At 57.2% G+C, this 26,218-nt stretch overlaps 1 protein-coding gene across 16 annotated transcripts in view; it reads right to left on the bottom strand.

Moving 5' to 3' along the window:
- The window catches only part of DAB2IP (DAB2 interacting protein), a 318,020-nt gene that overhangs the window by 22,472 nt on the left and 269,330 nt on the right, over positions 1-26,218 (bottom strand). For all 16 annotated transcript variants that reach the window (XR_002086447.2, XR_002086448.2, XM_059715709.1 and 13 more), the window contains 5 exons: positions 20,157-20,255; positions 17,192-17,746; positions 6,223-6,367; positions 4,015-4,159; positions 1,614-1,850 (listed from right to left, as the gene is read on the bottom strand). Coding sequence is in view for 14 of the 16 variants with exons in the window: in XM_059715709.1 (XP_059571692.1) it covers positions 1,614-1,850; positions 4,015-4,159; positions 6,223-6,367; positions 17,192-17,746; positions 20,157-20,255 (1,181 nt within the window). In the remaining 2 variants the exon portion in view is untranslated. The remainder of the gene's footprint in view (positions 1-1,613; positions 1,851-4,014; positions 4,160-6,222; positions 6,368-17,191; positions 17,747-20,156; positions 20,256-26,218) is intronic.

Genomic DNA, 26,218 nt, shown 5'->3' with positions numbered 1-26,218 from the left:
CGGAGGGCAGGCACTGGGCTGAATTCACAAGCACTTTCTCTCTCAGGTGTAGACTTGTTACGAGTCACAAGCCAAGCGAATGCGGTGTCTCGGCCAGGCCTTGAGCTCAAACCCAACAACAGGGCATGGCTAGCGGCTCAGGTGCATGGACCGCTTGGCAGAGCCCGGGGTACCGCTGAGAGTGGCTGTGGGCACTGACGGAGCAGGCTGCACCCGGGACAAAGCAAAAGCAAGCCAGGCTGAAGGCAGGGCAGGCCAAGACTGGGGTGTCCGGGCATGCGCTCCACGCACAGCCTAGCTATGGCCAGCTGAGCCTTGCTGCCTCTGCGTTTGTAAGCACTTGAAGCCAAGTAACACGAAGCACCACTTTGCAATCGGGCACAGGATGCCCCATCCCTTTGTCACGGACCCCATCCTCCTGCAGGGCTGGATTCTTCTCTTAGACTCGAAACCTGAAAACCTTTGAGTAAGGGGCAGGGCAGATGCACAGAGAGTGCCTGTCAGCCGGTGTAACACGCTTGCATGTCTCCTTCCATGTGCGTGCATGTGTGCCCGCGTGGCTGGCCGCCAGGCTGCACATTCGACCCGTCTCCACGTCTAAGAAGCTTTAGACTGGAATTGTCCGTGCCCGTTTCCGAGAGCGCATTGGTTTGTTATCAGAGCTCAGGATAAGGAGCTCAGAGCGTCTACCAGAGCCGGTGGAAAGATTTTCAGAAATCTCTTGCTTTGTTTCCACCAAACCCCTGCGCTTAGCTAGAAATTGATAGCTTCCCCAGCTCCTTTTCATAGCCTCTGAGTTCAGAGAAGCTCATTTCAATAACTACGGGGGTCACTGAGCTCAGTCCAGGGAGAAAAACCTTCCCTACATGTAGGTCCACTGACACTGGCGGTATCTAGGGTTTGGTCAGAGCGGTGCCTCCAGCGAGACAGCTAAAATCCACATGCCTTTGCTCATGTCAAGTGAGGCGCCTTCTCTACCAAGCCCAGCCAATTTAGAAACCAGGCATTTCAATGACGGCCAATCTGCCGCTCTGGGGTGAGAACAGACCGTTGCCCATTGTTTTGGAAACTAATGGGCGTGTGGCTGCAGGGCACCGACCTTGCAGAAGCAGCACACGTGTCTGTGCAAGCCCCCCTACCTAGGGCTTGGCCGAAGCCGGCAGCCTGGCATCCAGCTACCCCGGCTACGGACTGTCCCGCAGCGGGAATTCAAGCGGCCCCTCAGTCTCTGCGCAGCGGTTTCCCACCTGTGGCTGTTCCTCGGTGCAGTGCAACAAGCAGCTCTCAGCCCGGCCCCCACATGTGGCACTAACTGCCCCCCCAGCTGCTCATTTTGGCAATCCCAGGGACCCCCGTCTCACCCCACCCTGGTCCTGCTTCCCTTCAGGTCCCTGCCCATATCTCCCGACTTCAGGGAGAGCGGGGTCCCCACGGCTCAGGCTGCGGTATGCTGGCAGCGTGGCACAGGGATGCCTGCTCCGTGCTGCCACACAGGACAGAGGCCTTCAAGGTGTGCGAGCCCAGCACCGAGCACGGCCTTCAAAACCGACGAGGCTGCAAGTCCGCCTTCCCTTCGCGCTCTCCCAGCTCAGCCCTCGGCCCCCCAAACTCACTTTGCAAAGTTGGCGAGGTTCTGCGTGACCTTGGCAATGAGGGTCAAAGTGCGTGCAGTGCGGTCGTCGGGGTACTCCTGGAGGAGATTGAAGAGGGAAGGGGACATGATGGCTGGACAGAGGAACCGGAGGAACAAGGAGGCACTGATGAGGCGCTCGCTGATATCCGGGCGGCCGCGGTTGCTGCACTCTTGTCTCCACGAAGCAAAGACCTCTTTGAGCTCCCTGGGGAAGACGCTGCCAAGAGAAGCCGGGGCTCGTCAGTTCAGGACTAGGCACCTCGGGCTGCTCTTGGCAAGGAGCCGCTGGGTGCTCTGCCGGCCAAGAGGAAGGATTCACCTACCCAAACCCCTTTCCCTCTGGCACGAACTCTGGCTCTTCACCACCAGAAGCCTCCATCTCTACATCTAAGGGAGGAGCTCATCTAACGGACAGCAGTAGTAGGTCCCTACCCTCTGGGGGAGTACCCAGGGGACCGTATGGGAAGATTTCCGGCTGCTAAAAAAGCAGACGGGGAACTGGGTTTGGGACTTGAGGCCCATTCATGCCCATTCCCGGCCAGCTCCCTGGGCCGGGTGTTTGGCCTTAGCATTAAAGACCTGCTGTCTTGCGCCCGCCCCGCTGCCATCTTCCCACCTGTGCTGCTGATCTGCTGGATACACCCACCCTGAAGGGACGCTGGACAATGGATCCCACCGTGCCACGGCCAGTTGCTGGCACAGGACCGGCACTCCCAGGAAGCCAGCTGGCCCCACGTTTGAAAAGCAAAACGATTTAACTACAGCACCCCGTGGAAAGAAACAAGCCCAGGACGGAGAGGGATGGGGGTTTCTGCCCACAGCTCACCCGAGAGCAGTCAGTTTAGCCGACAGCAGCAGCCCCGCTCTCTGCAGGGCCCAGAGGGAAAATGCACGGAGCGTGCTGCGTGTCCTGCCTGGCATGGGCAGACAACACCACACAGGCTACACCCGGCCTGGGACGCTGGTCTGCCCCTCCAGACAGCCCCGGGCCCAGGACAGTGCCACCCATCAGCCAGGGGCTCTGACCTGGAGCGTGGCTGGGGACAGCTCTCCGGCTCCGTGTGCTGCTCCCGGGCTCCAGCAGAGCCAGGTCTCGGGGTGCTAACAAGCAAGTATCCCTCCCAGCACTAGCACTCGGGGGCGAGACCAGCGCTGCCCAGGGCAGAGGCCATAGGTTTGTCAGGCTCGGCTGCACCTGAGCTCGGGACCGCTGGGTTTCATGTCCCCTCCCGGTTGCGTGTACCCTGCATCCGAGCACCACGCTACAGGTCCTCGGCCACTGAGTGACCCAGCAGGCGAGAGCTCCCTGCCCCTCGGCCAGCAGCGCGCTCCGAATCCGCGTCCTCGCTAGCTCCTGCCCATCTGCTTCTGCCTGCTCACAAATGTTCCTCCTCCGTCTGCTCCGTCTCTGCCCATCTTGGGCAGCCCAGGGCTCTTCCCACTTGAGACAGCAAAGGCTAGTCTTAGGCACGTAGACTGGATGGAGCCTGCTCGCTTGAGAAAAGGAGCGGTCTCAGCCAAAAGCCCAGTGTAGCTGGGATCTGCTGCCAGCACTGCCCATGCAAACCCAGACCCCCCTGCCCCGAACCCCCTTGCTGCAGTAGACCTCACACGGTGGCTGGATAAATCCAGCTGCCTGCCTACAAAGGAGCCGAGCCCCAGTGCTTTGTCTCTCTTGCCCAGCAACGCTGGCAGATTTCAAGCCCGAATGCTCTGGACGGGTCGAACGGCTACTGCAGAGCAAACCTCCACCCCACGGGCGCCCGCAGTCACGTGCAGCCCCGGTGGCTCTCGCAGGCTGGGAGCCTGGAGCCACTAAACTGCGCGGCGACGGATGGGATGTGGTTCGCAGCGAGGGCCTTCATCAATCACTACCAGCTTCCCTGTAACAAGCTTCCACACGCCAAATTTCTGCTTACACTGAAACTCTCCAGATGTCCAAATCATGTCGTAATTATAACAATTTTCAGTTATTGTAGACCTCTTTCCTCTCTCTCCCCTGCGGATGAATCTGCAGACTCTATTTAAAGCAAGATCTTTAAGTACGAGGGTACCTTGGCCAATCCCAGATGCCTGTCACCCAATTAAGTCCTCGAGAATCACTGAGAACAGCATCCCGGTTACTTCACCCTTTTTCTCAAGGAATGGCTGAAGAGGCCAATTCCCTGACACATCCTTCACTCCCCCTGCGTCACTTGTTGAGCCTCTATTTAGACTGACTTCCTAGAGCCCCCTCAGTTATTTTTAGCTAGTTATTAATCAAACAGGAAATAATCTGGATCTCTGGCTCCTTTTCATCTCGCACGTGCCAGCAACTGCGTCTCAAGCACACACGTGCCCGTTCGCCGCCTCGGCGCCCCCAGGTTTGCAGAGACACTGACCAGTAGGAGTTGATGATTTTGCAGAAGGCCAGCTCGCAGCACATTTTCAGGTTGCTCTGATGTTCGGGAAGGTCCGAGGACGAGCACTTGCTGGGATCCACCTCGCAGTTTTCATCGGACTCGTACAGCGCTTTGATAAACTCCCCTGCAACACAGACAGAGGTGGCCTCTGGTGACAAGGCAGAGAGGGATGCTGCAAGGCCACGGGTGTAAGGGTTTCACCCAGCTCCTGGCACACGGGTGACTAAGGATGGGGACTGCAGGGTAGGAGGACGTGGCTGGGCCCGTCCTCCTCCAGCCAGCTGGAGAGCTGTCTGGCAAGCATAGCCCGCTGTAGCTTGGCTGGGTTTGGAGCCCTGCTTTATGGATCGATACAAGAAGCCCCAGCGGGAGGCCTGGCTTCCCCAGCACTACTCCACGTTGGACAGGGTGACACGAGCATGTGGGCTGCACCCCTGCATGGTCACTCTGCCATCGGCTCGTGGCATGCGGAGGCTGGAGACGGGGCCAGCCAGCCCCAGGACCCTGGGATGGGCTGCTGCGCCCCGTGGGAGCTGCGTGCAGCTGAAGGAGAGACCCCAGAGGTAGGCGTGCTGGTCGGCTAGTACGACAGCATCACACCAACGTGGTGCCCAGGCTGCCCTCTCCAACGCCCCCGCACGGAAGGACTCGGGCAGGGCTTGGCTCCTTCCCTGCCTGGTGCACAGTGAGGACAAGGCACCTCCCTGCTCAGCCCAAGCACTTTGCCCGGCTCCCAGGGAGCCTTGGCCTTCCCCTTCCCACGCACACCCCACGGTTCGCCTACATATTTGCTCCCTTCTGTCGCCCGGAACCGATTTTAATTATTCACCAGCGAGCCCGTCCAAAGTATCTGCAGCTCGAGCAGGGAGCTTGGAGCCTCTCTGCCTGCCTGCCTGCCTGGAGGTGATGCCTGCTGTTATTATCCTGCCCTATTACACGGTTTACAGGGAAGCACCATGCGCTGCTGTATTACCCGGTGACACCAAGATGAATCGCTTCCTGATAAGAGACCTACGAACAATCATCGCCCCAAACAGCCAGCAACCCCTGCCACCACCTCCCGTGCCAGCCGAAGGCAGCTGGGGAATAGGCACTTCTTGCCCTGGCAGGGGACTAGCCTGACAGCCTGGCCCTTCATTAATCTCCAGATTTTTTAGCATTTTGTAAAGGTAATCTCCTCGCAAGCCAGCCGTCAGCTGCAAATCATTAGACAGCAGGAACAAATCGCATCCCTCTCTCCCCTCGGGGGCTTGGACTGAATCTGTTTGCGGATCCTTCCATCCATCTCCAGACCTAAGATTTTTACCCCGGCCCTTCCAGCGTTTCGGCACGAATCACCCCACCAACCCACTACGAGGACCCCGGCACTCAGCCAGCACCACAAGAGGAATTAGTGGCCAGCCAGACAGGGAGGGTCACACGTGCGTGCACCAGGCTGGACCCCTGTCCCGGGGACCCTCCGGCCAAGCCTAGGAGACTGGCTTCCATGGGAGACACCCCTCCTCCTTGACGTGCAGTGCCGTCCGTGCATGGGGAACTCCTTCCCACCCTGCCCCAAAGCAGGAGGTCTGATCTGGGGCTGCAGGTGCAGAAAGGCTGCCCAGAGGCAGCCGTGTTTAAACACCAGCATGGGGTCTTCTGACAACTCGGAAAGCAACAGCCGTCACGCTAAACAGAGCAATCTCATCTGCACCCAGCAGGGACTGCGGGTCAGGGATGTGACAAGCCGTGGGTCAGCACTGTGGGGCGGCTGGATGCTAAGGCAGAAAACCTGGTGCACAAATGACCCCTTAATGCACCAATTTGCTGCCGCCTCTGCAAGCAGGCTGAAGATCCTGCTGTAGAGAACCGAACACGGACTTCACCCCAACCCCGCACAGATGTGCAACGGCGACCCGGCCGCCTGCACGCCAGAGCATGCGGCGCTCCAGCTGGAGCCACGTGGTTTGGCTGCGTGGCCTGCTGGGAGGCATAGTCCCGAGGCAGATACTGGGGCCCTGCAATCTGCTCCACATCATGCCTATCTCTTGTAGGCTGCAGGCTCCTGGCATCCTGACAGGGCTGCTGTGATGCCCCTGGCAGCACTGAGGCCAGACTTCAACACCCTCCCCTGACACCAGGGAAGGTGACAGACGGCCTCTCGCAGACCAGACCCAGCCTCCCACCCCAGCTCCCGCGTGCACGTACCTAAGGCATCCTGCAAGTATTTCTGCCCCACGAGCTTCAGGTACTCCTCGATGGCTTTGGTGGCCAGCGTGTTCTCCCGGAAGATGAGGTGCTCGTTCTCCCCGCAGCGGTCCACCTCAGACATCATGAGGTCGGTCAAGAAATCCTGAAACGGAAAGCCCGTGGTAGGTCACCGCGCGCTGTCACCGGTCCTCCGCTCTGCTCTGCACAACGGTGCCTGGCAGGGTGCGGATGCACGAGAGCTGCTGCTCTGCACAGAAAAAACACTGCGGCTCCCCCTGCCCCTTCCCCAGCTCCCCCCACATCCCCGTGGGAGAGACACGCCGTCTACGTGCACCATTGCTTAGCCCCTGGAAAAGCGACCCACCCAGTGATGGCAAGTCATTAGCACAACCACTACTGTCACTTAGGCCCTGGTTTTAAGGGTGTCTCCTGCTAGGCTCCCTGCTTGTGGGTGCAAATGTCTCCACCATCTTCTGCAGCTGCATTCAGAGAGCTGACCGCACCGGAGGGGGGTTTCAGTGCCTAGGGCTGCACCGGTGAATGGCTAAAAAGAGAGCCCTGAAATGCACTCAAGTGCTAACAGATCTTAGGTGATGCAGAGTCCAAAACTGAATAAATCCCCACGGGAGAACCCTTCAAATCCAATCCTACCCAAACGCCTGCTGCCCGCCACCCCAGGGAGGACCGGCTTGCTCTCAGCAGCGGCACTGCGATGAGGTATGTCTGAGAGTTGGTTTTCCGTGAAGACAACGTGTAGTTTCTGGAGGCGCTTTTCGGAGCTGGTCTACACGCGCATCGTCCCTGATGAACTTCGCGTGCAAACGCTCTCATCTGAAAGCGGCTTAAAGCAAACAGAAACAAATGGCTCTTACTGCGGTATAAAAGCATTCGCACGCAGAGACGGCGAGGAGTAGGCAGTCGGGAAGCCGTCCGCGGGCAGGGAACGGTTCCCGCGCTCCGAGCTCAGGCTGTCAGAGGCTGACACTTGATGGCTGCAGTCCAGGGAGTTTGGCATCTCAGGATGAATGCGGGAAGTCTCCGGAGAGGGTGGACATTTGGTCTGAGCTTGTATCCAAAGGCCCTTTCCAAGCAGACTGCCGGTGAGCAGATTGGGGAAGGAGGAGGCACCTCCAAGTGAGCCAAGTGGTTGAGCAGTGCCAGATTGACTGCCCTGGAGACCGTCGTCCTCTGTCCGCAGGGCGCTGACAGCGCTCCCCGGGCTTGGGCCCGAGATAAAGGGGGCACCGTCAGGCTGTCTTCAAGGGAGACAGCCAGCTCCAGTCACGGTGGGGCATTTTGCCTGTGGACACCTGCTCACCCAGGTGCGCTCCAACCGGAGCCAAATTCCTACAGACCTAGAGAGCGGCCCAGCCCGACCCTGAGCTGCTTTAATCCGCCGAGGTGCTGCACTTCTGGGCCCCGTTCTCCAGACAGCACACGGGGATATTTATTGTGGGAAAACACAGAAAGATTGATAGCGGCTCTGCAGTCCCGAGATATCCAATTGCTCACACGCAGACTGACAGCTGTAGTGCAGCTCATTGACCGCCGTGATTGATAGCCAGCACTTTGCTTTCCCCTCGTTAGGGAGATTAGACATATTTACAGGACATGGAAATCAAATGTTATTCAGTGATACCTTAACATGCACCTCCATCTTCCCCGACACCCTGTCTAAAGGCCGGGCTCTCCGAGCAACTGGCTGCGTGCGGATTCAGACCAAAATCAGTTCGTGGAGGCTCCTTTCACCGTCAGGTCTGTGAAGGATGCAGCCAGGAGACCTGAACACACGTGCACGGGATTCAGCAGAGAGCAAGACCTTCCCTGCAAAACCGGGAGCCCGGAGCAAGGACTGAAACGCCAGGTGACCCCAGGGAGGGCCGAGGGGACAGGAAGATATTGGGGTGCGTTGCAGGTCCGTTCACCATCCCGATGGGGATGTGCAGTGCTGCCGCACAGCTGGGCCCTGCCCCGCTCCTGCGCTCACAGGAAAGATGAGCTTTTTACAATCAGTATCCTTGGGAGGATCTCTTTTGACAGACGCGCTCGCTGCCCGGCAAGCTCTTGGAGCCGGAGCTCGCTCTCTCCTTCCCTCGGCTATTTTCTCTGCGTTTCACCCCCTTTATCAGCCGAGCTGGGATGAAACATTAAGCCCCTCTCCAATCCCGGGAGCTGCTATCTGTGTAACACCATCGCCTTTATCTGCCCGGGTCTCTCCCGGGCTATGTTTCAATTCCAAGCCTGACACAAGGTGCTGATTCTTAATTAGCAGCTGCTGACCTTGGCTTTCGCCTGATTCTCTTTCCTGCCACTTTCCCAACATACTAATTATCTCAGGAACGGGGAGTTTTAGCGCTCCGCTCAGCCAAGGGTTTGCTTTTTTATTTTGTCAGTCGAGGACCTGGTTGGGAGCAGGGACGCCTGGGGCCCGCGCTGCCGGAGCCCCGGGGCTGTAAAAGCTCCGTCGACCACGGAGCTAACGCAGAGCCAGGCGACGAGGCCCAAGCCACGGCTGCCCTTGGAGCGCGAATACAAAGACAAGCCCCGGGTCCTCTCAGGGACGGCCCAGGCCAAGTTCCAGCCTGAAGCCACGAGAAATTCGGTGACTTCAAAAGCTGAGAATCCAAAAACTGAAACAAAAGACCCAAAAGACACCAGAGCTGAGAAGACAGCTGGGAACTCCTTGCATGGACGTCACCTGGTACCGACCACGGCCTGCTTGGAGACTCGTGGCAGCCTGTTTCTGGGAGATCACCCAGCCTTTGAGAGCCCTGGGTGCTGTCTTCTGCAAGCTGGCCCTGTCCCCATTCCCAAATCAGAGCAAGCAGGCATGAGATCCAGACCCGAACGTACCCGCGGGGCCTGCGACGCGATGGAAAGCTGTCCCTCGCCTCGCTCCTGGGCGGGCTCCTAGGGTATCCTGCCACGTCACGCTGCGTGCCATCCTCCCGGGCCCGGCCTCCCAGGACAGGCACGAGCCGGATCAGCTGTGGGTCACTCCGCCGGACCTCACCTTCCAACCTGCCAGCAGCTGGCACGCGGCAGCCAGAAACAGCAGGCACGCGGCTGCAGAATCCCTCCCCGGGCCTCCCTCACTCGTACCGGAGGCTGGATAAATGCTATAACAAGAGCAATAAGGCTCCCTGGTTCGGGAGGAGGGGGCTGGTTTCATTTGGGCTCCTGACTATGGAAGGAAATAATACACTTGATTTCACTGCAGTGGAGTGCGGAGGGAAGGGGGAGGCCAGCAAGGAGAGTCAGAGGCTGCTTAATAAACGATTAAGGGATTTGCTTCAGCCTGGACCCAGCCGAACCTGTGCAGCCCCTGGCACGGTGCACACCCAGAGACGACGAAGGCTGGAGGCTCGGCCGAATAGATTGAGAGCACGCTGGTGTACTGCAGGGCTGGCTCCCCCCGGCCTTTCAGAGCAGCCACGGGGCCCCCGCACAGGCCAGCTGTGGCACACGCGCCGGTGCTTCCAAAACAGACCTCCAAAGAAATCATACAATCATACGGAAGTGCATGCAGTTATTAAACGGCCTCAGTGGCAATGAGGCCCTCTGGGACGTCTCCTCCTGATCAGCTGTGATGGGCGCTCGATACGGTCCACGAATGGCAGTAACGCACCTCCGCGTTCCCAAGGTTGTGACGTGACAGGTCAGTCAGGAGGCAACCACCTTTCCAGAGCACCTCACCGAGAGCATCCCCGAGGCTGACGGCCTCCCCCCAACCCACCCCTGAATCCCACCGCTGTGGACTGAGTCAGCGGCTGCCCCAGCCAGTGCTGAGCTAGTGCCCAAGATGCACAACGCGCACCCACGCAACGTGAGAGGAAGGGCACACTCAGCTCCCCATGCTCACCTGAAGGGAGCTGGGACAGCCCGAGATAAACCCCACCCACGCCTCAGTCCCTGGATGATGCCTGGCCCCGCAGCCACGGAGGCTGGTGTCACATGTGCAGCTTAACGCTCGCTAAGTGCAGTCAGGACATGAGCAGATGCACGGTCGAGCCGTCCAGCACGTGTCCGGGGGGTTGCAAAGCCGGTCCCTTGCAGGCGAGGGCTGTCTCCAAACCTGTGCCAACTTTAACTGGTCACCCTGAGACGAGGCCCCGAGCTCACAAGCAGCTGCAAGAACGCCCCCCTCCAACCCGTGGGGGTGGGGGCACACGTGCTTGCACGCACATCCAGGTACGCTCCCGCACCTGAGAAAGATGCCGGGAGACGAGCAGTGGGATCCCACAGACATTTCCTCGAGACCCTACTGATTTGAGCAGAAAACAGGAGGCCTGCCCGTGGGTTTCTGGAGCCACCCTGCAGGGAGCGGTCCAGGTCTAGGGGTTGCTCCCATCCCAGCCCACACGCGATGTCCCGCGGGCCTGCGCACACAGCGAGGACGCTCTCGCCGTGCTTGCCGCAGCAACGCGGAGCTGTCCCCAGCCGGCTGGCTCTGCCATCGGGAAATTGCAGCACCTGAGCTCACCTGTGCTGAGCTGCAGCAGCGTTTCCCGGGAAGGAAGGGCTGCTCTGGAGGCACCATCGGGAGCCAAGGCCTGGGAAGATGCAGCCGGCGGAGATCGCACTTTTTAGGATTTTAGAAGCCTGCCCCCTCCTGGGGAATAATCGAGGCAGCTTCCTTGCCTTTTGGGGATATGTTCGTAGCTGGATGCACGAGAGGTTTAAATAGTCATTAACGCTAATGAGTCCTATGACCCCTGCGCGCCCGGCTTCAGAAATGCACCCCCTTCCGCGTTGGAGTTTATTGTCTTAATATCATAACGGACCGATGGGCAGATTGACTTTGAAATAATAAGGTTCTCGGCATCACGAGCCTGATTAATAGGATTGACTTAACCTTAAGAGGATTGAAGCGATAATGGTAATAAGCTTGCCAGTTATTTCAAATAGTGGGCCCCGAGTCCAGTGGGGACGGCAGCGTGGGAGTGAGGGGAGTGTCACGACTGCAGTTAGGAGCGGATAGGACTGGAGATTACACGTGTAGTAATGCCAGGAGGTGTCCGAACGTCAGTGTTTTAATGGTAAGAAAACAAGATGCCCTTTTGCGGCACGTGCCTGCTGTCGGGGAGAAGCAATGGCCACCCAGGCTGCGGCCAAATAGAAATGTGGGGACCGGGGATGCCACGGCCTGGTTTCCTGCTTCGTTTGGTATGCGGCTATTGCACAGGACAGGCTGTGCGGGCAGAGCGGTGGCTGCCATACCTGTGCCATTGGGGCCAGCCCCTCCCAGGGCAAGTCTCAGGGCTGGGCCCTGGCCCCCGCTGTCCTCGCCAGCTGTGCCAGGGGTCCCTCCCTTTCTCTGGCCCAGGCCATCCTTTGCACAAGGAAGCCAACACTGGGGGACATATCTTCAAAGTAAGCAGTGTGGAGCCCGTGGCTAAGGAGCAACCCAGCACATGCTCCGGACACTCGTGGCCAGTCAGATTCAGGCCTGATGCAATTATAAGCCAAATTTGGAGATGAAAAATCCTTAACCCCCCTCTGCAAACTAAAGCAGCCGCCTGGGGCTGTGAACACTAAGTGTGTCCAGGACAAAGACCACGGGAGATGCTCTGGGAGCAGCTGGGCTCAGGAGCAAAGAGCAGCCCTGGGAGCACAAGTAAGTTGAGTCTCGATTCCTCTCGCGGCAGCCGGCATTCCTTTGTCAAGGCCCCACGCCTGCCACAAGCATGACAGGATGGCACGCGGTGTGGCAGGAGCCTACCTGAGGCAGGTGTCTCCCCCTGACCCTGCCGCAGCGACACGGGCTTCCGAAACGGCCCTCCAGATATGCCCCTCCCATTCCTAGATATGAAATGGGATCCAGATGGCAAAGGAGGCATCTACTCTGCCTCTTGCCCCAACACAGGCAGGGTAAAACTGAAGCCCAAATGGCAGCCCGGTCACAGCGTGCATCCCCCAAGCTGGACAGACCTGCACAGTCCACAACCCAAAGCAGGGCCTCGGAGTCAGGACCTGCTGGTCCTCACCCCTGGCCGCCTACTGCCCATCAGCTGTGGGCCCACTCGCCTGCCACGCCGCTAGCCCAGCCCTGAGACTGGGGCGTGGCAGACTGTACAGGGCTATCACGCAAGCTGTGCAGTGACCCAGGACGGGCATGCTTACGTGCGGTGGTGACAGGGAGCGAGAGGTGGTGGGATGCCGCATGGCCAAAACCGTGCAGAAAGGGGACACGGGTGCAAGAACACAGACGCCCAACCTTCAGTCCTAGCCACTGCATCACGCATCCTGGGATGTGCACGGAGCAGTCCCTTCCCCAGTGGGCCATGCGACTAGCCCCATTGCCTTCGACAGTTCAGAGAGTTTGTCCACCGGTCTCTTTAAAACCAGAGACAACACTTACGGCTTCTCTTGGGGATAGGGAAAGCAGTGATGAACAGGATAATGTGGAGGCATCTAGAGCAGTGACCTTGCTTATGGCATTAAAGAGCTAATTGAAGGACTGAAACATTAATACATCAAATTAATGTCCACTAAATCCACATGCGCTGGCTGCGTCCAACATTACGAAAACAATCCCCCCAAGCTGGCGGCAATGGTCCCTGAATACAAAGCGCTGATAAGGAAGGAATGGTCCAGAAATGCCTACGCGTGTACCGCACAACGCCAAATGAAATAACACTTATCTCTGGAGCTGCCACTCACCCTATCTCTTCCCTTTTCAACCCACATAATTATTGGCTGTAAAAGGGGAAGAAGGGGGGGGATTTTTTGTGCTTATAAAACTGATTAAAGGCATAATTAGCTTGATGACGGCTGCTATAAAATATTATCAGATAGATAAACTCTTTGTGGTGGAAACGCCACAGCTGCTGCCAGTTATATACATGCCAGGGGACAGCCATGCTCTTGGGCTCAGACCTGCGCCGCGGCTTCTCCGAGTTAACCACCCTTCCTAGCAAGAGGGGCCATCCAAGAGAAACAGCCGACTCGGGGGGTTATATCGCCCTTCTCAAGCTGTGCCCCTGCTCGTCGGGCCTCTGCCCTCTGCTCCTAGCAAGTCCTTGGCCTGTTGAGATGCATTTCTGAGAGCGCTGTGTCAAGCACTCGGGCTGCTGACGTCCTCCACGTCTTCATTCTCCACATTCAAGCAGCATCGCAGCCCAACCCGTGCTCTGGCCAGGTCCCCACAGAGCCGCAGAGGCGACCAAGTGGCCTCCGAGTTGCGGTCTGCTTTGTGCCCCCGGCATTTCCTCGGAGAATAATGGAAAAGGAGAAAGCAAGTTGCTTCCAGAAGGCTGGCTGGATAGAAGACTAAATCCTGAAGCCCAAGGGAGGCAAATCTTCCCGGCACAAACAAATAAGGACGCAACTTCATTCCTCATTTCCATGCACAACACGGGAAATATTTATTACAACTAAACAGCCAGCTTAGCTGGAGCTTTGTCGGCTGGGCCGCCCGCTCCGCCAGCCACTGTGGGAAGGGAGTTTTTATATGTTCACGTTCCTCAAAATGGTTCCAGTATTATTAAGATCCAGGCAGGGACAATCTGGTGATGCTCATTTAAAAAGAAACATGGACCACGACAGCAATGTCGCTGGTCATAACAAGGCTCCTTTCAGCTGGGCACGTTGCAGGGATCTCAGGATTAAATAAACTGCAGGAGCTCCGGGAAGAAATATTATATCAGCTTTGGCGGCGAGGAGCGGAGCAAAGCAGCAGCAGAGCCAAGAACAGCCCCAGCAGCCCCGGTCCCCCTCCGAGCCACCAGACCACGCGCTCGCCTCCAAGCGCAACAGTGCTATTTTCAGGCCAGTCTTTTCCCCAGCATCGAAAGAGCAGAGGCGGCTGCACCCACGGCAGGAGCCGGCTCCATATGGGTCCTTTCCAGGCATTCCTGCGCGGGGGCAGCTCCCTGGCCCCGGGCTGCTTGTGCTTTCGGCTTCAGCACAATGCCCTGCCCTTTTCTCCCCACCTATTTGCCTTGGCCACTTGTCAGGGCTTGCAAACCTCCTCCTGATATGCACTGAAGCCTCCCGTCACCCTGCGGAGGGGGCACCTTCTCTCCTCCGCACGCAGCGATCACAAAAAACACCGCATTTTTTTTAGGCACTGGCATTTTCCATCTCCAGACCTGCGAGAGGATTTGACTCTGAGAAAGCCGAGCTCCGAGGAAAGGGAAGAAAGGCAAGAGGGAGAGAAGGGGAATCATCGCCACCTGCGCTCATGCAGCACTTCTCAGGGCCTCAGCATTAATGGTCCTGCCTTCACCCCCTCCTTGTAAACCAGACAGCCGGGCCAGGATGCTACGGCTGCCATGCTGACGCTCCCTGGCGCCCGCTTCCCTGCCCTGACCCACACCCAGCGAGGTCTCCATCAGGGTTGAGCAGCTGCTCATCGTGCCCCCGAGATCTGAAAGGCCCCATGCGACTCCTTGCATCCCCGCCACGCTCCTCCTGGCTCCACGGTTTCATCCGCAGCTTTTACAAAAATGGGGGAAACTGAAGCACAGTGCAGCAAAGTGACTTGAACAAGTCCACACAGCGAGTCAGTAGCGGAGCAGGGAAAAGCACCCCGGATGCTGTGCGCAGGCACAGGCAACCTTGCGCAGGCCTGAAGGAGGAAAGCAGCCCCACACGGCCATGGGGGAATGTGGCCGCCCTGCACCAGATGGGCACAGGGACCTGAACGCCGCCTGCTTCAGGAAAGGATTAAGCCATATTTACAGCAAAATCAGCGCTGGACACGGCGGCCTGAAACAGCGCAGGAGCAATTAGCAGCTAACGAGTCTGCACGGATAGCTGATAACCGCTGGACGTTTAGTGCTCACTCTGTTTTTAATTGCGGCTTTGCAGCCAACAGCCAACAAAAAGACCTTGATCAGCAACATTAACTGCTGGTCATTTATTACCGCGGCAGTGCTCGCTTGCGGAGCGCCAGTGCGGGCACCACCTCTGTGCGAGGAGGCTCCCGCCAGCCTGGGCTGCGTGCCCATGGGGGCAAACGCAGCACGAACCCCCGAGCAATCCAGCTCGGACACCAGAGAGCAAACTCTCCCCTGCCCTGTGGACGGATCACAGGGGCTTTCATTGGCTCCAGCTCCATGAGCAGAGAGGGCCCTGCGTGTCTGCGGTGCTGGGCGGACGTGTCCCAGGCTAGCGCCACGTGGTATCAGCGCGGGTTACTCTGCACAGAAAGGCACCAGCGCGCCCTCCGTGCCCCAAACACGGCACGGCTCTGCAAGCGCCCCTCAGGGAAATGCAAACAGCCGCCCAAGCCACGAGACAAAACGGAGTCAACGAAGCTGTTCCTGCTGCGGGCCGGGGAGGAGGGAAACAAGAGACTGCCGTTGAGCACAAGCGAGAGCTCAGCTACTGCCCTGCTACAGCTGCTGCACACTGAACCACCCCCCAGCTCCATGTCACAGAGGAACTAGATCCACACGCACCCTGGCAGAGCCGCACGGGAAATGAGATACGTCATCTGGACCAACTCCGACGAGGCTCCAGGAGCTGCCAAGGGAGGGAGGGTGCTGGAAGCAGCCATCGCCCTGCCGGACAACGGGCGGACATTGGGGAGCTCCACCCCGGCCCAAAGCAGCCCCCAGGCTCTGCCCCGCCAGCAGCCAGACTACGGAGGCCTGGGACTTGTGGGGTCACAGATGAAGCCCCCTCCAGCCCGAGCGGCCTGCCCTCCTCTGGGCAAGGAGTTGGAGCCACGAGCTCTGTGAGGTCCTGGCAAGGGGCTGCCCCCTCGGGCAATGGTGCGAGGCTTCAACCCCTGCTCCCAGGGTCTCTGGACCCGTCGTGGTGGGGGGCATGCACTTGGCTCTGCCAGGTCCCCACGGCCTCCCGGCACAGGACACACATGATCTCGCTCCTCTGCCGGCTGGCCACGTCTCCTTCCTCCATCAGCTGCTCACGAGGCCCCGCCAGCCAGCTCTGGCGTGCGCCGAGCGGGGCGTTCTCTCCCCTCCGCTCTCCTTCCTCCTCTGCTGATGCTTGCCCATCTTCTCTACAAAGGCTCCCATGCTCCAATAACTCCCGCTTCTCTGACAACTCTCTGAAGCCCGTGCTAAATGCCGATGGCAGATGACAGGCAGCGGAAGCAGCAGCTCCACTTAGGGGGAGATTTATCAAGTCTGTTCGCTTCCCCCGCGGAGAGGCTCTGGGGGCGACACAGCGACGCAGATGCCCGGGTGGGAACGCGCTCCCCTGCTTCCCGAGCTCCCAGGGCCTTGCCCCCAGCAAACTGCAGAGCTCCCTCTGTCCTTTCCTCGCTCCCGCTCTCTCCTCTTCCACACGCACGCCGAGTCCCCGCTGACGGGGCTGGTGCCTCCCTTTGTGCCGGTACAGCAATGCTGGCTGGCAGCGGGGCGCGAAGATATCGGTATACCAGTGCGAGCCCCGTGCAGCGGTGGTGATAGCTGTCACCAGCCATGCTTGCTTGGCCTGGGGCTCCGGCACACGGACAGGCCTCTGGGCTAGCAAGCCATTTCAGTGTGGACGAGGCCCTGGCCAGCGATCACAAGTACAGCATGCCCACGCTGCGACACACGGCGGCTCTTCCTCTCAGGTGTGGCGTTCTGCCTAGTGCCACCACTGACCACGAGCCTTTTACACGCGGCACGGGGACAGTGACGGCAAGGACTCTCCTGCATGGGACAGAGGGAGCTGGTCTGCACAGCTTGTACCTTGGGGGCACCAGCAACCCGGCCGGCTCCTGCCCAGCTGTCCCAGCGCTCCCTGTTCTGAACGGGCGCTTGCCAGACACTGCATGTGCTCCAAGACAGCCTCAGTCAGCAACACCTTCCCTCGCCAAAGACAGGAGTTGTGGGCCCCCGGGACGCTCTTCTATGACAGCCCAGTTATAATGGGGTGCTTGAGGATGGCCCTGAGCTACAACGTGCACGCCCGGGTGTGAATTTCCAGCACCCCGAAACGGGACGCAGGGGCACCCCTCAGGCCTCCTGCCAAGGGCAACGCGCAGCTGGCCCGGGGCTCTTACCTTGGCCTTCCCGGTGCTCTGCAGGATGTGAACCAAGGCCGAAGCCATCTCCTCTTTGTTCTTCACGCTCAGCGCAGGCTCCAGCACAGAGCACAGCACCATGTAGTTGTTGGTGATGTACTCGGCGAACTCCTTGTACATCTCCATGGGGAGGATGCTCATGGTCTGGTAACGGGACTTGATGCGGATCATGGGCCCTGCAGACTTGCCTTTGCTGGGGTTGGGGCTGACCACGGGGTACCATTTCTCCACAAACTGCCGGCCCGTGACAGAGCCCACGGGGATGTTCACCTGCCCGATGAAGTTGGTCTTGTCTTTCTTCTTCTTCTTGTCGGTCTCTTTGTACAAGTGCACGGTAATGTTCTTGAGTGATGGGAGGTTATTAAATTCAAAGTGCTCCCCCCAAAAGACATTGTCAGTTTTCAATTTACAGGTAGTTCGTGCGTAAAGAACGTCATCCAGGCATAATTCACACAAGTACTTTTTCTTGGCTGGCAGGTCCTTGGCTTCAATAATCCATAACTTTAACATATTCTCTACCCTTCTGCTGTTGTCCTGGAAAAGACACATACAGAAAAAAGGTCAAGTGAAAAAGAAAACAGCAAAGGCATAAACAACAAAAGCTGAGAAACGAGCTAATTATTTCCGATGTGCTAAACAAGCAGAGGCTTAATTACATTTTATTTTAAGGAAATACTAGCTCTTTGGAATTTGCATAATAATGCTGCTTATGTCAATTTTGCAAATATCACAGTGCTCTCCATGTCTACCGGTGCCAATTAATATAAGGAACAAGGTAGATAAAACCCCTCCAAATTAAAAATGCACCACTGCCAACTCTACTGCCAGGGGGCTCGCAACGAGAAAAACCAAAAGCCCAGGAAGGAGCCTTATCAATAATTAAAGCCTCTTGCAAAACAGACGCTGTATTACAGGTGTTTCCTCCCTTCTGCTCTGCCATTGTCCTGTACTGCCACTACATTTCCTCCTCCGCGGGAGCGACAGAGGAACCCTAAAGTGCATGCAAGGGTCGCTTTACTCCTGAGTGGAAAATCACCACCTCTGGGGTGGAAACGAGCAGCTGCTGCCGCTCCGTTCACTATTTTAGGGTAAGAGTAGAGAGTCTAACTGAAACAGCTGGAGGAACTGAGACAGAACGAGCCACATGGGAACCCAGCATTGCTGTTCTTATTCAGTTGGAGAAATTTGGCCAGGACCAGCTTAACCCCATTATAGTGAAAGATGATATGGATCTTTAACGATCCTGTTTCTAAGCCTCATCCAAGGGAGGGAGCTCTACAAGAAGCAGTTCTTGGACTTGTTAGACTCGAGGCACCCCTCCTCAGGTTCAAGGCGCCCCTCAAACCCCCTCTGCGACTTCTGCAAATTGAGCAGCACCCCATTTGTTACAGCGCTTACCTCCGTGCAGAAGGGCTGGGCAGTGGGCATGAGGGAATGGCCTGGTAGGGAGAGCCTGAGCCTGCCCCGTTACCCTGGTCAAGAGGCACTGCTTTATGGTTTCAGTGCCAAAGGGCAGAGCTCCGCTACCGAGTCTGTACCACCCTGTGTTTTACTTAGAGGTCTCCCGTTACAGCAGCAACTTGGCTTGACCCTGCTCAGCGTCAGGGCACGGACAAGAGCGACAGTGGCCGGAAGCTCACAGAGGGGTGTGTGGGTTCGGGCAGGAACTTACACAACAGCCCCAAAGTCCAGGACAAAAATATCAAATCAGATACGGAGAGTTTGCGTCAGTGAACGCGGCATCAGCGAACAAAAGAAGGAAAGCCTGCAGAGTCAGCAGGCAGCGGCAGCCGAGATGGGGGCACGTTTCCAAATGCAAGCTGGCGTAGCAGAGGTGCAGAGTTCCTCCCTGCCTAGTTGCTGCTCTAGCAACACCAGTGGGAAATGCAGTCACCCCCATCTTTAAATCTCTTTGCAGGCTGCTAGTTTTGGTCTCGAAGCAAGGGCACCTGTGGGGCTGCTCTACAGGTACCGAAGCAATTTGAAAGGCAGATGTTGGCGCCTCCGCTTGGTCTGGTCGCTGACCGCGAGGGCTGTGTGAGCAGCATCCTAGGGCCCCAGCCTTACGTGGCGGTGTCTGTGCCCACGGCTACGTGCCCCCATGAACAGGAGGGAAAGCACCCGGCCCGTTCGTGTGTCTGATATGTCTGCTCAACAGAACCCGGCTTGATGATGAAGCCACGGCAGTGGCAAAACCTTGCGCTTGATCAGCTTTGTCCAGACCCTTGTTCAGCAGGAAAGAGGCAGTGGTGGACTTGATTTGAGGATGACTTTACCCTCAGTGGGAGCTGAGGATGCATTTCGGGCATCCCGGTGTCAGCTAAAAGAGAGGATCTTGCTGCTGCTGCTGCCTGAAGTTCAGATACCGGCAGGAAGTGTTTGGCCTCCGAGCCTGCCCGCTGGAACGGACCATGCACTAAGCCCATGTTCCTCTGCAAACTCAGAGCACACATGAAGACTCTGCAACTCTGGTTCTGCATCTTGACAACCAGCATTGCAAACCCCAGCAGTGCCAGGAGAGGGGGCTGTGAGGATTAATTAATTAGGGCAGTGTCCTGTCCTGCAGCTCTGGTGACAGCCACCCCTGACAGCACCCTTGGTCCCACACGCTCCGAGCGTGGAAATCACTACACAAAAGGCAAGCACCATTAGCAGTGTCATCGGTGGTAGGACGAGCACAAAGGTTCTCATGGTTTGATTGCTGTTCGGTGACCGACCAGGAGGCACGTATGGGATGGTTGGAGGGGGGGGAAGAGGGCAAGAAATAATTGGCACTTTCCTGTAAATATAATTGGGGAAGAAAGTAATGCAGAGAAAAGCTGACCCACAATGACACTTCGTCACTAAGATGACAATGCGTCCCCTGCTGCTCCTATGCACTGGGTTATAAAATGTAATAACGAGGAGCAAACCCATTACAGAGGCCATTCCTCAAAGCTGCTACCTTATTGGGGTGCACAGCACGCCGCAGGTTCTCCATCCATTTATCTCGCTCTGCGGCAGAACGACAGGAGAAGCACTTGCTTCCTGATGAAGTCGTCACCTGCGTGGAAAGGAACAGGGTTATTTCTTGCCTGATGCATTAGGGACCTTGCTTCGGGCCTGGGCTTTGAAAACAAACAAAAAAAAAGCGCCAGGGAGCAGCCTCAAAGGCCGGTGGGCAAGCGGGGCAGCTCTGAGCGGCTCAAGGGGTTGATGACAGATGCTAACTGCACCTTCCTCCCCGCTTCTACCTCTGTGGCAGCCGGGGGAGATGCCACAGGAGTGACTGGAGCTTTCCCAGTGACCGGCAATCCCTCTGCGTCTGACATCCCGTAGGCCACCCAGTTTTGCAACCACTGAGTGAGAGAACAGCCCCGAGGCAGGTCCCTGGAGAGATGGATCAGCATCAGTGTCAACAACCAGCATCCCCCTGGGTCCAGCCCAGCATCTGCCATTAAAAGAATTCCTCACCTGTCCCTGCCCAGGGCATCCTGGCCTTGAATTATTCCTCCTCCCCACCCTCCCTCTCCTCTGGATGGGCTACCAATGCGGGTCCCGATGAGGCCCAGAAGGATGGTCTAGAGCAGCGGTTCTCAACCTTTTGGGCTCAAGGCCCCCTCCACCATTCCTGGGAATTGAGCAGCTTCCCATTTCAAAACCTGGCTGATTTCGAAGGAGGGCAGTGAAAATGGTTCAGGGGCTGGGGCACACGACTGGTGAGGAGAGGCTGAGGAGCTGGGCCAATTTAGTCTGCAGACGAGAAGACCGAGGGGGATTCAATAGCAGCCTTCACCTCCCTGCAGGGGGGCTGCAAAGAGGATGGAGCTGGACTGGTTTCAGTGGGGGCAGATGGCAGGACAAGGAGCAATGGGCTCCAGTTGCAGCAAGGGAAGCTGAGGTTGGGTATTAAGAAAAACTCTCATGAGGAGGGTGGTGAAGCACTGGGACCGGCAACTCCGCGAGGTGGTAGATGCTCCATCCTCGGAGGCGTTTAAGACCCAGGTAGACAAAGCCTTGTCTGGATGATGTAGTTGGGGCTCGTCCTGCTTGGAGCAGGGGGTTGGGCTGGATGTGACCTCCCGAGGTCCCTTCCCACCCTCATGCTCTATGCGTCTATGATGCATTACTGTGCTTAACTCCTTGCAGTGGGGCTGGGCAGTGGGAGCAAGGAAACAGCCGGCAGGGACAAGTCTGAGCCTGTACTTACCTGCTTATCTCCTCACCCCTCGTATCACCCTTCAAAGGAAATCGTGGCACCCCCAGGTGCTCCAACCCCTGGTTGAGAATCACTGCTCTAGAGGAGCAAGGGGCAGGGACAGAGGTAGCATGCCCAGCCCAGGGCTGAAAGCAGAGAGGCTGTGCCCAGAAGTGCGATGCATGGCCCGTCTCCAGGAGGGGCTCCTGCCTCTGCTGTCCTGCTTATGTCCCCAGCTTGGATCTCCTGCAGGTGCCAGGTAAAGGTATCTCCAAGCTTTCAGGCGCCTCCTCCTTCACCCAACCCTCCTGCAGCAATTGCACCACGTAAGAAACAGTCTAATAAAGAGTTACACAGCTTCATCTGGCCCTCAAGGCCTTAACATATTGTAATTGAGAACTAGAGTCATTTCCACTGTGGTCCAGGAGCTCTGGCAGTTTTTCCATCCCTTGCTCCCAGCCGACGGACATCCAAGCCTTGTGGGAGCTCATCTTTGCAGGCAGAGATGCGAAGGACACTATCACGCTTTGCACTAATTACCGCACTTTGCGTGAATGACTGCGCTGGGTCCGCGAGGGCCAGTCATGCACCCAGGCAGCCTCTGCCCAGCAAGCTGCAGCTTTAAAATAGCAAACGCCAATGCAATATGCATGGTCCAGCTCTCGCCTTCAAGCCCTGCTGGCAAATCAGCTGGCTAGGACTGTGGTCTTAGGGGTTCCAGATGGCCGATAAAAACATCGCTTAGCTGCCCTGACCTTCTTTGCATCTCTCCAAATCCAGCCATGCTCTTCCTGAACATCCTTGTTTGCAGGCCAAAGGTCCCGCGCTTCGCCACGTCCAGTAACTCCCCTCTTCCCGCTGCTCCCTCCATTGCCACGCTGCAGGATTCCTCACCCTTCCTCCTCCCCGCCTTGCCGCGTTTGCTGTCCTAAGCGGCTGCCTGGGTCAGCTGCATCAGGGAGACACGAGCTGCCCTGGCTTTGCACGTCCTCCAGGAGGTCCATTTTGCTCCTCAGTCTGCAGTCGGCATCAGGCCAAGACTCTGCCCCAGCCCAGCTCATGACCGGAGGTCCCAGGTACCGTCCGGGTGGAACAAAAGTGAAGAGAAGAAGCTGGCGTGCCTTCACCAGAAGGATGCAGCAGCTCTTGATATTCCAGTTGGTTTCTGGGGCATCCACTTCGCCACCGCTGGACCAGAACCAACGCTTTCCCTCATGCTGCCACTCATTCATGCTGCACAGCGTCAGTCTGAAGAGCCCTCTGGCACGGCTGTCTTCTGCTGCCAAAAAGGGGCCTCCAATATGCACAGGCTTTGTTGCATTGCCCTGCCCTGCTTTCTCACCAGGATGCACCCGCGCTTCCCAAAGCTGGTGCTCCTCAGCATCCTCCTGCAAGAAACCTGGTCTGCTTCAGCCTCCAGTTGCCTAACCCCAGTGTCCAGCCCTTCGGGGGCCCTGAGCAGTCTTGGCCCTGTGCAATCACATTCCTGTTGCCCGAGGCAGAGGCGGAGGCAGCTTTGCTGAGTCTGTTGGGATTGCTCCCAGAAAAGTCCCAGAGGCTGCGTTCTGGGCTGGTGTAAGGCCCACGTGTGGCCTGACGGGAACTGCAGAGCTGCACCACGTTCTCACGGAGAAGTCAGGACAACCGCTGAGTTACAAGCGCACGGACTGCAGGACCACCCATTAATTACACAGTTACTTAACAAGAGGGTTTAGACTTAAATAACAGGGAAGAACTAGCAATCAAGCATCCCTGCCAATTGCTCGGTAATTGCTGGAGAGCGGGGCGTAGCTACGAGTTTGGACAGGGCTTCAGGGACCTCTTCTCGTTCTACCCCTTTAATTAGACTTTGGGAAATCCAAAGTGACTGCCAGGAAATGCAGCCCATACACCAACGGAGAGGACCAGGCACTACCGATACAACCACATCACTGCATGGCACTTGCCGGGGCCAATGCTGCAGCCTTCGAGGAAGCAAAACTCCCCCGACGTTCCTGGGAATTCTGATTAAAGGCTGGATTTGCACCCGTGCAAATGAAGAAAAATTTAGTCCTCATCCTATCTTGTCTGTTAATTAGGGGCCAATCATTTACCAGCTGCTTAACAGGATGTATATCCACTGTATTTTATGGCCACATAGAAATACACGTCGGCATTGATTTAACATGTAACAAATACCTTATTCAATTGCAAGTCAATGCCACGCTGGCTAATTAGTCAAAGGGCAATTAAAAAAATAAATGCTAGCCTTTCCTCTTGGAGTGATCACGCTTACCTGGGGGATTCTTCAGTGTCAAGACCAAAAGGCCTGCAGCCCTATTTGGAGTTGAAGGTCGTGCCTCCCGCGTCTGACTGCAAATATAATTTTCCCTAGATCTGCCATAATGCCTGGGCTCGGACCCGAGACCTAAATATCACGTGGCATTAACGATCTTCAGGGGCTAGTCATTATTTGCACATAGAGCATTCTGTCCATCTCAAGACTCGCAGAGTTGGTTAAAATGATATTAATTTACACGGCCAAACTGAATTAATATAACTGATTTGTATTCATTACTCCCATCCCTTGGATGGGCGGCTCCTCGAGTTAGACGAAAGGATTTGGTGGATTTTGTTCGCACCTGAAAAACAACACTGGGTTTCTTAAAGCACATCTGAAATGCGGTAGCCTGGCTGTAACGACAGTTCATAGCTCTGCAGTTAATTTGGCCGTTTCAGCTTTAATTGGCTTTAGGACCAGAAGCTGCAGCTCCCAGCGCAGGCCAGGGGGTGGGTATTATCATGCCCATGTCACAGACGGACAAGCCAAGGCACGCCGAAGTGAAGCGACTTGAATCCTAACCCGACTGTCCAGCTCCTGGTCGTGGCTGGCGTGTGGGGACCCTGGATGGCCACGAAAGGGGCTGGGGAAGGACTGACCCTGCAGCACGTGCTGCCTCCTTAGCAGATCATGCTGGCTGGGAAACGGTTCCTCCGTTAGCTGAGGAGGAGGAAGCAGCTCTTCAACAAGTGATTTGAAAATCTGACCGCAAACAAAGGCTCTGCACGGCTGGCGGCACGAAGAGGAAAGTCTGCTGCACTAAATCAATGAGAAGAAGAGCCAGGTTCGGACACAGTCAAAGCAGGTGCGTTTCCGCTCATTCCAGTGCGCTGGCATCGACGTACCCTCAGCCCAAGCCCGGCCCTCCTGAAGGCGCCGATAACTAGGCAATCGGCTGCCGAATGTCTTAATAAGCAAGAGTTCGGTTCACCGGGAGAAAAAATGCCCTGTGCCTTTAAACAGCCAGCTGCTTCCCATGGAGTCTGCTGGGTTTTTTCCACTGCAGATGGCCCTGGCTCCTCTCGCTTGGCTTGGCTCCGCTGCCCGGTCTGTTCCCATCCTCAAGTCTCCAGCGTGACTCCATCTGCAGCTGCGGCGAGCCCTGCTGTTCTGCTCTTTGGAGCCGCGCAGTTGCTGCCTTCGTGGCTCAGCATTGGGGGGCTGCCGCGTGCGGCGTCCCGGGTCACATGCGCCAGGCAGGCAGGAGCGCTATCAGCTTCTGGAGGAGCAGCCATCCACGGCGGCAGACGAGAAGCCCCAAGTGGGAACACTCTCAGCCCTTCGGGCCACTTCAGCCACCACTGCTCCCGGGAGGCTGCTAACCGGGCCCGGGCCAGCTGTGACGGGGGTTGCGTGCGGGACCCTGCCCGCTCCCCGGATGCAGCAGTGAGAGGGGAGGATGATGAAGAGGAACAATCCAGGCAGGGAAGCCCTGGCTTCATCTCCCAAGGCAGCATCTGGCTTCTCAGTCCAGGTGAACAAAACTGTCCGGCCCCAGAGACCCTCTCCCTCCCCTCCTCACGGCCAAGCCTTATCCACTTGCAGCGCCTCCATCACTCAGTGGACAAGACCACCGTGGTTCCCCCTGTCTGGGTGTTTTTGGCAGCCCCTTCTCACCTGCCATCGTTCACACTGAGCTTGTGACACAGGTCCGTATGCCCCAAAGTGCCACGTCTCTCAATTCCTCTCCGCCGCCAGCGCTCTTGTCCAACGGCGCCTCGGCAGCGTGGGCTGCCCTGTGCTGAGCTCTCACCAAGCGAAGCCGACGGGCCACATGCGGGGACTCTGTCTTTCCCACGACTGAACCCCGATACGTATGCGTGCCTGAATAACAAATAACCAGACCCAACACTAAGAGGCCAGAGCGGTGGACACTCGTGTACAAGATTACTTCCTGGTTTCCACCCCAGCAGCAAGACGGATGCTTGCAACTAAATGCGTGCTGCTGTTCTCTAACTGCGTGCGGGACTTCAGGGGTGGACTCTGCCGTGCGTCTCAGCCACGAGTCTGCTCCCACGTCTCCAAGCCTCACTCGCTGCTCTTCCTCGTCTGCCCTGCGCTGTCCCAGCTCCTCCTAAGCCTTTGTCTCTGCCGGTCACGTGGAATTAGGTGGCGGGTTTGGGATGCGGACGGCATCCATTAGGGATGAGACTGAGACCTGCACGCTCGCTTCGCTTGTGACCTGACGCAGGGCTTGAATGGGGATCTCAAGAGATGCGGGAGCGGTGCATTAACACATCCTGCCACGAGCTGTCATCTTAAGTGCTTCCCGCTGGAACATGGCTGACGATCGGTGATAGTCGGATGTCTGCTGCGTTTCCTGACACCGTTTCTTCCCACCGCAGGATCCTCAGAACAGCAATTAACATGCTCTTTTCTTCCCGTGTGCCTCTTCTTTATCAGACTCACTTAAAAATAAAGCACTCTTTCTCCTCACAAGTGCATGATTTGTGTAATTCCCCTCTCCGTCGACTTTCCACAAGTACCGCTCGCATCCCTTGCTCTGCTC

This window comes from Alligator mississippiensis, chromosome 12, assembly GCF_030867095.1.
Source record: "Alligator mississippiensis isolate rAllMis1 chromosome 12, rAllMis1, whole genome shotgun sequence".
Lineage (NCBI taxonomy): Eukaryota > Metazoa > Chordata > Crocodylia > Alligatoridae > Alligator > Alligator mississippiensis.
Note: the sequence above shows the minus strand (reverse complement) of the source record. Positions and strands in the feature narration are given on the sequence as shown.